The 11,649-nt window shown below is 35.2% G+C and overlaps 1 protein-coding gene across 1 annotated transcript in view; it reads left to right on the top strand.

The window, feature by feature from the left end:
* Positions 1-630: 630 nt before the first annotated feature.
* GALNTL6 (polypeptide N-acetylgalactosaminyltransferase like 6) overlaps positions 631-11,649 on the top strand; it is a 982,562-nt gene continuing 971,543 nt past the window's right edge. The window contains exon 1 of the mRNA XM_054717643.1: positions 631-768. Coding sequence (XP_054573618.1) covers positions 631-768 — 138 coding nt within the window. The remainder of the gene's footprint in view (positions 769-11,649) is intronic.

Below are 11,649 nucleotides of genomic sequence, written 5' to 3'. Positions count from 1 at the left end.
CGCTGGCTTCGCGGGGAGTTGAACTTGAGTTCAGGTGGGTTACTCCCCAGGGGAACAGAACAGGAGATGTTCAGGGAAGACGGGGGAGGTGATGCTCCAGTGTCCAAAGCGGACACTTTTCTTCCTGACACTTGCTGGGCTGAGCCGCTTGCGCCCACACAGTTTTGACTTCCTCGCTCCTCCAACCACCCAGCCCTCCCATCTAAGGGGGGGGGGGGGGGGGAAACACACCAAAAAAACTCCCGTCTTCTTCAGTATCTAGCCTGCCATTGACTTTTCATAACTCGTGATTAAGTCTGTGAAACCATTATATTTACTCCATCGCTTTACATGAATGAAGGTCAATAGGCTTAATGATTTCCTCAGCCAAGTCATTTACTTCTGAGCCAATAGATCGTGCCTTCGTCATAGTTTTCTGCGGGGGGGTGGAAAGTAACTGTGCGTTTGTTCCGCAGATGCCCAACTCCCTCTGAATCGTGCAGATTGGTGCTGAGCACGCAACAAAAGTTTGTAGCTCCTCCGCAGTTTCTGGTGCTTGGCAGGGGAGAGGAGAGGACTGTGGCATCCAACGCCAGGAGCGGTCAGGGAGCCATCATCTCCGTTAACTTTTCCTCTCCGTTACCGTTTGCAATGAAGAGGAAACAGAAGAGATTTCTGCAGATGACTTTGTTATTCATGGTGGCTGTAATATTCCTGCCCAACATTGGTCTCTGGTCTCTGTACAAGGATAAGCACCTGGTGAAACCCGCCGAGCCTGGGGAGCAGCAGGTAAGTGGCGCCCAGAGAAAGATCACAGGAAAGCTGGTAAGGCGTGCTGTGACCCGCGGGGGCGGGTGGGGGAGGGCCCCAGGAAGCAGGTGGGGGATGGCTTGGGTTTTCTCCCAAGTCTTTACAGAACGGACAGTAACAGACTCGAGAGACTTTTGGGGTTTTAAGCAAGTAGTTGTTTTAAGAGCGCAGTCAATGACACGGTGAAATGTAAAAGGAGCTAGGAAAGGAGGGTGAGAGAGCTCCAGAAGTCAAGCTAATCTTTCACAATTGGTCTTTAACGTTGGTTTTGTTTTGATCTGGGTGAAAGGTTAACTGCTTATTTGTGGGATGTGGGAGTAGGTTTGGTGCAAGTTTATCACAGAGATTTGTCTTTGCCTTTCATCTGCTTTGGCTGTGTATATTGAATTTGGGCAAATGAAAGCATTAAAATAGTGAAGTAGTGATTAAAACACAAACTACAGTTTTCTATATTTTAGGTTGTTATTTTTGCTTAGCAACAGCTTTTCACCCTTGGGGAACTTAACGTCTGGGTTTCTTCTCCCCTGTTGCTAAGGTGGCACCGTGGAGTACACACAGCAGAGTTATCAAGCGTGTCCCTTCAGTTTCACAGTCTGGTGATAACAGTTTGTGGTTAAAAGCTTTCCCACAAATCCGAAATACCATGTAGTGTGGTATGCTTTATTTTTACTTAGTATGCAATCCATTAGTATGTGCATTGCTGTTGACTTAACATGGATCAAAATAACTATCTTTCTTAGTGAGCAATAGTGCAAAACACCCTTCACAAAATGTTGATGAAATCCAATATTGTTGAGTTCCTTGTTTGTTAATAAGTAAAACAGTTCCTGTAATTAAACTTTTAACAATTGACTGCAGCCTTCTTTATGGTATTGATATAACACTTTTCAGTTAGCCCTGTGCATCCGCTCGGAATATTAATATTTTTAATTTCAAGGGTCATCACCCATGTACACGACATACCTTCCACATACATACAGAAGTGCTTAAGTTGTCCACTTGTGAACAACAGAAATATATTTAGTAATGGCAACTAAATATTGTTTCTTATACTTAACAAAGTTTAATTTCTTTTTACACAGTGAGTGGTTAGTTGGTAAAATATATGGAGGTAATCTGCTTTTTCATTATGACAAGTAATCATTACCAGTTGCTAGACTCTAAAGATAACTAGTTGCTTATGGATTTTTGGTGGATTGGAATTTTGAGGGAAAATGCTGACATATTTTCATTTAGTTATTGATATCTATCATCATTTCTAATAGAAATGGAACTTTGATTTAAAGTGTATTCTGTAATTGCAATAAAAAAAAGACATGGGTACTTTGGATGTTAATTTTTTTTTTTTCTATTTAGATCACTTATTTCTACAACCCTTGGTATGAAATGAAATTTTATTACCATTGGTAGTTAATACACTATTATGTAAAACTTCCATTCCAATATTGACAAAATACCTAAGAGAAAAATATTTTTCTTGAATTTTCTCATTCAATTAACAATAACTATCTGAAATATTTGCTGGTATAGCAAACATTAAAAACTAATTAATCTTATTAATGAGACCTTTACAACCTATTAACTGGGTCTATTGATTTTGACCCTTAATAAAAAATTGGTTTCTATGATGCAGTAAGAATATAAAATATGACAAATCAACTCTCTTATTTGTCATTAAAATCTTCAAAAATGGTTTCCTTGTTTCTGGTTCTTCTGTAGTAAAATGATGCTTAATATCAGATAATAAGTTAATGGGTATCAAAGGGATGAAGTGGTAAGAGAAGGAACAGTTTCTCAAAGTTCATATGCCATAGAGTAACAAGATAGATATCTTGTGACATCCCAGTTTACTAATTCTATGTAACAGTTTTGAAACCAAGAATAAAGAAAAGATAGTAGTAAATGTCATAAAATGAATGCCGGTCATGTACTTTAATATTGTTAGCCTACATTATGGTTTTTAAATTAATACTTTTTATAGATACAAAGTCAAGTTTAAAAGTAAAATTAATTACTTTCTGAAAGAATTCATTCTAAAACAGGAAAAGGTAAGCTTTTATTGGTTTTATTATATTAATAAATATAATTGGAAAGAAAAATAGGGTATGTTGACATCATTATACAAGTATCAGATAAGTAAAAGTTAAGTTTTATGCACACATATGCAATTGACAAAATAAAAAGTTGCTTGCAGTGATGAATTAAACATGCTTACTATTATGATGTAATATTTTGCTAATGTATTGATATTTCAATGTTAGGAAGTCAGCTAAATGCAAAGGTTTTTAATTGAAGCATATAAGTTGACTATTGGGGTAATGTGTTAATTAAATTTAGCAATTTATTTTAAAAAGACATTTTCTTGGTTGATTGCTAAAATTTTCTCCAAAAGCCATCTTTTACTATATTTATCACCAAGTTGTAAAATGCTGAGGTTAAGGATTATGTGCTGATTGGGGCATTGAAAGCAATAAGTAATGAAGCTATTCAAAACAAGTCACATGCCCAAATGAGAGCTCTATTTTTACATCAGTTATTTGTCAAACCACAGTGTGGTTTTAAGGGTGGCATGGCAGTGCTCACAGGAGTTGAAAACTTTCATTGTTTTTTGTAGTTTAATTTTTACAGTGGGTTTTAGGGAAATACTTTAATTTGTGGAAATTCAAAAATCACAGAATGGCTAATACTTTTAAAATACTCTTAATTTGTATTTTATCAGAGTATATCACTAGTAGTTTGCCTATCTACTATTCAGTATAGTGTTTATTATGTAAATAATAATTCACATAATAATTTAATTTATCTGAGGTAAATTAAAGGGAGGGGAAAACAGAAAGCACTGATCAAATTGCATGTTAATTTTTGTGTTGTTTAGTGTTTTACATATTTCTCAAGTCTCTTATATGCTTACAAATCAATTCTTTGTATTTATTATCATTTTACATTAAAAGTAATACTTATAAGTCCCGTAAGATTTAAACATTTGCCCCAGAAATTTTACAAACATTTTACAGAAAATAAAAAATATGACATAAAAATTTCCTAACTATTTATCTAAAAGCTTTTTTTTCCTTTTATACAAAGAGAATTGAAAAATAGTTTTAGTCATGCAGTAATTAAAAGGTTTATTTTATTGTTTGAGCTCTGCAAAATTGGAATCAGGCTGAGATAAATATTAAGCTTTTGCAATTTGTAAGGTTTTATAAAAATTTTAAAAAATATTTTATAGTTCTTGTTTAGATGTTATTTAATTAAATTATCAATCATAATTATCATGTTATTTTCAATTGAGTTAATTTTGCCACTTTTTTGCCATATATATTACAAAAGTATTTATTGATAATGAATGTGATATTTAGCGAAGGATGAGTACTGTATGATTATTGTATAGTTCATAATTTTATTTAAAATAATTTGAGTAGCTACTCCTTTTTGGTTTTAGCTACAATTAAAATTGTATATTTAGATATACATTAAACTGCATTAGGATGATAATTAGAACAAAGCAATATTTCAGAACAAACCTACTTCATTCAGTATTATTACATATCTTTTCCTAATCATTTATGAAAATATAAATAAATAAAAATGACTCCAAAACACTTTTTTTGAATACATTGAAATGATTGATTTAAAAAGCTGTAAAATAGTTTAGTAACTAAGTTGCAAACAATATGAGTTAAAGAAAAAATTAAAAAGTAATCAGAATATGAAGAGATTTTTGCAAATAAAAAGTTGGATGAAAATCTCAGAATTTTAAATCAGACATTTTCAGAATTGTTCAGAATGATTTTAGGAACATGTTTGGCCTGGATATTTTACATTAAAAACCAACCAAACAAACAAAAACTAGACACTCAAGTCACTTTTAAACTATACAACCTTCTTTGTACTTAAGAATTGCTATTTATGAAATAGGGCTAATCATGCTTGCCTCATAAAAATGTACATAAAGTTGTGAGATCACACCTTGGATATGGAAAATATTTTGAGGTAAGATGTTGTTTTTAGTCAGATCCACACGTAAGCTATACTTGGTAGATGTGAAACTTAAGCTATATATATATATATATATGTCCTCAAAGAGATCCCTCAGCATCTTTTCCAACTCTTCTAATATTAGCTCCACACTTTGGGGGTTTGGGGGGAGATTTCCTTTCAGCTAAGAACATTATATTGTGGTATTTTAAACTTATTTTATGATGGGAAGGTGTCAGATAATTGGTACCCAGTGTATGCAAACATGCTTTCTTTTGTCATGGTGATCACTAAAGCTGTAGAGCATGTCTATATTTCTTTTTCAGTAAACACCCTAAAGATTGGAAGAGCTAAGAACAGAAGAAAAAAATTAAGATTTTTCTCCTCTTGAAATCAGATGGTACATTCTCAACACACTAGATGTGAAATAATGAATTAATTTGGGACTGTTTTTAATTAGCTAAGATGTAGATTTTAAAATTAGGGTTGTAAGGACCTTTTCTTGAATTTATAGAAAATCCATTCTGACTTGTTATAGGATCTCACCACACAGATGACTGTAACAAGTGTCTTAATTATTTGCTGTGACCTAGTAGATCGAAACATGATTAGTTCATTACTTTGCCCCACGGGAGACAGTATGAAACAGTCTTCTGTACACAATCTGGTAAATAATGAGATAGTTTCCTGCACCCCCCCCCCCCCCATTCATTGCTGTCCTGGATCAATTAACCTCCCTTGTGTTTTTTTTTCTTTTTTTCTATAAAAGAAAGCAAATCAGGGGTGGAATATGTAGGGTAAAGGGTGAGAAAGTTTGGACCATTTAAGTGGTTAGAGAAGAGAAATGAGTTTTGTTTGGTAACTTTGTTTTGTTAGAGGTAGCCATGAGAGCCTTTAGAGAAATTTTCAACTGTGTCTCCCCATGTAAAACTTTTATAAACATGTGAGTCATCAAGAATTGCCTTAGAGCCCAACCAGCGTGGCTCAATGGTTGAACATCAACCTATGAACCAGGAGGTCACAGTTCAATTCTTTGTCAGGGCACATACCCAGGTTGCAGGCTGGATCCCTAGTGTGGGGCATGCTGGAGGCAGCCAGTCAATGATTCTCTCTCATCATTGATGTTTCTATCTCTCTCTCCCTCTCCCTTCCTCTCTGAAATCTATCTATCTATCTATCTATCTATCTATCTATCTATAAAGAATTGCTTTAGAAGAGGGACTAATAATTAAAATAAAGACAAGACATTATGCAATGTGAGTAGCATACAGTTTCAGGTTTGGGTAAGTTCTGTCCAGCAGTCATGCTCATTTCTCATTTGCTTGGCTTGCTTAGGATGAAGAGGTAAGTCCTGGATACTTCAGAATCTTAAAACCATCTGACATGACCATGTTGTTCTTCTATGTCCTTCATATTTACATATATGTTTACAAAAATACCATTATGGAAACAAAGGTTCGTTCAAATGTGCAAAGAAATAGGAGGTTCTGAAGATGACAGTAAAGATAAAGACACATACTAGATGCTTGCTCTCCTTATGACCTCCATCTGTCACACCAATACTTAACAATTCCTAAATTATCTCAAAATGTAGTTGTAATGCTTGGGTGAACAACAACAACAACAAAAAAACAAATAAAAAACATTTGTGCCACTGAGAATATGTATTTAGACAAGCACAAAAATACATATACTGGGTTTATTTAATGCTTGAAAAGAAGACTCAAGGCACACATAAATACTGAAGACATGTTTACCCCCACTATCTCTCACATATATGCTGGTGTCTGTTGCTACCAAACTCCAATAGGTGGCTAGAAAGAGGGTGAAAAAATAAATATATTTAGAGAAGTAGGTAAATCAGTGTATTCTCCAACTTTTCTACTTCCAGTGTGGTGAGGAAAAAAAAGCACAAGGTGGACTGGATGAGCAGTACTGTCAAATTAAATGTACTCATTTCACATATTAATTTAGCAATACACACATATACATACATCTACACACATGGTCTCACTTATAAAGAAAAAATAGACACACCCAACTGTTTCATTTCCTACAATTTTTATTTTTTTACTTTTGTAACTTCTTTCTTATTTCATTGTATTGAATTCACAAAAAAACTATTAGTCAATTGAGTTTGAAGCATCACTTAAATGTTATTAATGTAATTCTGGGAAAATGCATCTGTCTCTAGGAACACTTATATCTATTTAGCAAGTGTGAGAATTACAATAAGGATTTAGCCTGTTAGAGTTGCACAGTTTATACATAGGGCAAGCCATTGTTATCTGGTAATATAATCAATACAGTGGCGGTTGCCATAGACTACCAGCAGGTGCCTATCAGTTCATTGTTACAAAGGAGTGGTGGAGTCTCAGTGAGGGCTGAGAAGGCTAATTTTAAATTTAGTTCAAGTACTCAAATACTCACGCCATGCTATTTCAGTACATGAAGTCTAGAAAGCCAGAAACAGTACATTTTATTATCAATCATTTTGAACATTTATATTATATTAAAAATGACCAAATGGGTCAGGGCTGCCACCCAAGTTTGAATGAGTTGGGCTTTCCTTTTTCCTTACTTTTGGCATGTCTCCCCAGCGAGATGATTCAATTGAACTTAATTTGAGGAGAAATATCAGAATTTCTATGCTCTCTTATTCTCTTTTAGGATATAAGTGTGTAGGCTCTGGAATCAAATTATCAGGGTTCAAATTCTGTGTCCAGCACTTAGCACTCTGTGCAATTTCTTGAGCAAGTCATTGATCTTCCCCAGATCTGTTTTTTTCTTAAATCAAATGGAGATGACAATACTTTCCAGTAGTGTTATAGTGAGAACTGTGAACAACATATATAGTACTGTGAAGAACATATAAGGTTAATGGATATAGATTATTATAGATAGTATATGCATGTATAAGCAGTAATTGCCTTTAGGAAGGCAGTTCGGGTTTGTTTAATCAATGGCTCTCTTTGCAAGGCAATGTCAAGACAGCATAGTAGAACGATGGATATTATAGAGGACTGCCACAGATGTGTTAAATCTGGAAGGGAAGATTGTTGAATACACAAATAAATAAGGTCTAGAAAATAAAAGGGCTTTGTTTATAGTTTTTGGTCTAATACTTGACAAATTGTCAATTTTAATTTTCATATAACACTTATTGCAAAAATTATTTTTGATATATTGTATTCAAAGTTATTCAAAAAATGAAGTTTTCAATGTAATTCTATTTTATTAAAAAGACAGCCATATTTCTGTGTAGTGACTATCTTCATGTCCCATAACAAATAAAGCCCATGACTCACATGTAGGCATTTTTTCTCTACATGAATTGCAAGCAAGCATTTGAGAACTAAGCAAGCATGAATTACAAGCAAGCATTTAAAAAAATATATTTTTTTATTGATTTCAAAGAGGAAGGGAGAGAGAGATAGAAATATCAATGATGAGAGAGAATCATTGATTGGCTGCCTCCTGCACATCTCCTCCCACCCCCACCCTCCACAACAGGAATCATCCTGGGCTTAGCTGTAATTTTGCTGCCAGTACTTGCGTTTGCCTGTGCTGCCATCTTGGTTCTTCCTCTGTTTGCTCTAGGCTGCCTACTTTTAGTTCCAGTTCTCTTAGTTGCTGAGTAATCCTCAGCAAGTTACTTATCTACTCTGTGCTTCCGATTTACCATTTCTAAATGATTATAAAATTAGTGCCTACTTAATTGAGTTGATATAATGGTTAAATAAGCTAATATGCATAAAATGATTGAAAAGCATGATGGTACATAGAAAGCAATCGTGAAGTGTTAGCTATTATTATCTATTAGACTTCTAGATGATTGAAATTGGACATACAGGCAAAATATGTTCCTATACCCTTTTGTTCATAAACCCATCATGCGGTTATATAAAAATTTCTGAATTTTTACAGGCTTCTAAAAAATGTTCCAAGAACCTTTAACTTCTTTTACGTTTCACTTTTTTTATTCTTAGTAGCCCATATGAAAATAATATAATACTTATTTTAATGTTTTTGTAACTTGAACCAAGGGCTCCTGCAGTCCTACATATTGGCAGCAACTAGATTTCAACAGAGAATTCAGTTCTTCCCAGCATATGCACTCAGCAACCAAATGTACTGTGGTGACCTTCCCCCCTATATTTTGTGCTATTCTTTCCACTTGGTGTTGATTTCTCTATGTGTATTTTGCCCTCGAGGGATATAATATATCTCATAAATTATTTCATTAAATCAGTCTAAACTTCCAAAGAAAATGATCTAAAAATGTCTTCAGGGTCGAATATTTTAATATTTTATGTAACTTGAATTTCAACACTTTTGTTCTGGCTGCTTCTGTCAGTAAGATGGTAAAGGGAAAATCAAGAATGATGCTGCTAAGTGAGAGTAACTTGACATACTAAGAGCTGTCTCATTTCCACTTTTAGTGCTTCTAAGAAATAAACTGACTGGGAAGACTGAGGAATGGAAAATTGTATAAAACTAGGTGGTGAGAGAGGATAAAACATGCTTTCAATCCCTAGCTGAGTGAAGTTTATAATTTTTTTAGATAGCCTAGCAGAAGGCTGTCAGATTAACAACTATATAATGGGATTGACCCTCCTCTTAACTTCTGTAGAAACTTTCAACTTCTCTTTCACAAGCTGAAGGAAATTGCATTTTCTGCAAGATCCTCAGCATTTTGAGGCAAACATGTTGAGTTCTAATACTGTATGAGACGTATAGGGAATGATACACATCAGGGAGGCCAAGTGGATAATATTCAAGAAAGGGTAGAAACATAAGCCACTCTTACCACTTTAACTCCTCTTCCCTGCTTTTTCCTGCTTAGAGCCTTCTTCCCCCCATCTTTTCCTTTGAATTTTTTTTTATTAAAGATAAATTTCACCTAGGAATTGATTTCATCAATTATTGTTCCTATGAATGGATGAAAGGCTTGAAACATTTTAAACACTTGAAGCTCTTGCATTATAAAAAAGGTTCTGTTGAACCTACTAGTAAATGCATTTCCAATTATTGGAATGTATATGAGAAATACGTTTTAGCTCAAGGCTTCTGCTGTTAGTCTTTGTTGCTATTGCTTTGTTTGTAATACTGGGAACTGCCATCTTATTTTAAACTATGCAATCAGAAAGTAAATATTGCTTAGTTTTGTCACCTCAAGGGAAACAATCTTTTTGTAAGTTAAAAGTAAAAACTGGCAGAGTGAAGCCGAGACTCCCAGTAAAGAACCGTTCTATGCTTTTTTCTTTAGCTCTTCATCTGTCTTTTCCAAAGCTGCATTTTCCAGCCTTCTCTTCTCTCTTCAAATCTCCCTTGTCACCACTTCTCTTATCAGGCTCAGCAGATAGCCTGGCCTCACTCTTCACTGAGAGTGTAGAATTTTCATATTGGGAGAGCCAAGACCTCATGCCATAAAATCAGAAAAAGCACCTGCGGGTATTTCCCAGTTCTCTATTTGCCTCCTGTTACTATGGAAAAATGTCCCTACTTTTAGGATAAATGCACAACCTCTATCCAGACTATGGATCACAACATTTTTGTTTTTAAGTATTTCACGTATTATTTTTTTCTTCGCATTTATTCATTGTCAGCCTTTTCCTTTCGGATCCATCATTCATTCCAGTATTTAATTTTGCGCAAGTTTTGCCCACTATTGAAGAGGTGTGGGAGCAAGGGAGCAAAGCAAAAATAAAAACTCCCTTTTACCACTGCTCTGTCTCTCTCCTTCTCTCTCTCTTTTTAAAAATTGATTTCAGAGAGGAAGGGAGAGGGAGAGATAGAAACATCAATGATGAGAGATAATCATTCATCAGCCGCCTTCTGCACACTCCCTAATGGGGATTGAGCCTGCAACCCTGGCCATGTATCCTGACCTTGAATCAAACCATGACCTCCTGGTTCTTAGGTTGACACTTAACCACTGAACCAAACTGGCTGGGCTCCCTTCTTTTCGTAATAACCAAACTGGATGCATCCAATTCCTTACTTTCCACTTCTACCCACCTCAGGCCAAATCCTACTCATCCAATCTGTTTTAACTGCTTTCACCATTGTCATCAGACATCCTTTGATAGTTCATCAGTCATATTACTTGACAGAATTTAACCATGCATTCTACCTTACTTGAAGCAATCATTTTCATCTGAGGCTAAGAGGTGATGGGTGGGAGACTTGAGAAATTAGAAAAAGCGACTTTGAAAAGCAGGAAAGAGGGCTGAGTAGGTAAACTTGGAGTGATTCAGACTGTGCAAACTCCTATTTTAATTCTCCTATTCCCACTGCCCATCCCTACTACCACCCATGCATAAACACATTTGCCAGTGTCCTCTATAGACTCCTACTTCTAATCTATCTTTTCCTTAAAATGGAATATTCGTCAGAGGTCTTTAGAATTACTTCTTGTTCTGTACTCTGCTTTGGGATATCTCACCCAGCCCCTCATTTCAGCTCTCACATTGAAGTTCACGACTGCCAAATCAATGTGTCTAACCCAAATTTCCCTCTTAGCCCATGGTCCACACATCAGTCTGAAAGCTAGAGACATGTATTTTAAACTTTAAATATTAAGATGAAATTTGTTTTTCTCTTCCATGCTCTACACCTGTCCTCCTTTTGTGTCTCTCATCTTAACAAAGTACATTGTCATCCATCCCAGTGTTCATTATAATTGGACTTTCATTATCTTTACTCTCAAATTTACTTGATTGCTAAGCAGTAGCAATTCTTCCTAAAACATCTCTCTTGAATTCATCTCTTTTATCCGCCTTGACTCTGGCCTAGTTGGGACCAACATAAACACTTCAATAGATGAGTGTAGGAGACCCTCATCTTGGTGCTCCTGACTCCAGCCTTCTTCTTCCCTCT

This window comes from Eptesicus fuscus, chromosome 6 (assembly GCF_027574615.1).
Source record: "Eptesicus fuscus isolate TK198812 chromosome 6, DD_ASM_mEF_20220401, whole genome shotgun sequence".
Lineage (NCBI taxonomy): Eukaryota > Metazoa > Chordata > Mammalia > Chiroptera > Vespertilionidae > Eptesicus > Eptesicus fuscus.
The sequence above is the reverse complement of the archived record's forward strand: the minus strand, read 5'-3'. Positions and strand labels throughout refer to the sequence as shown.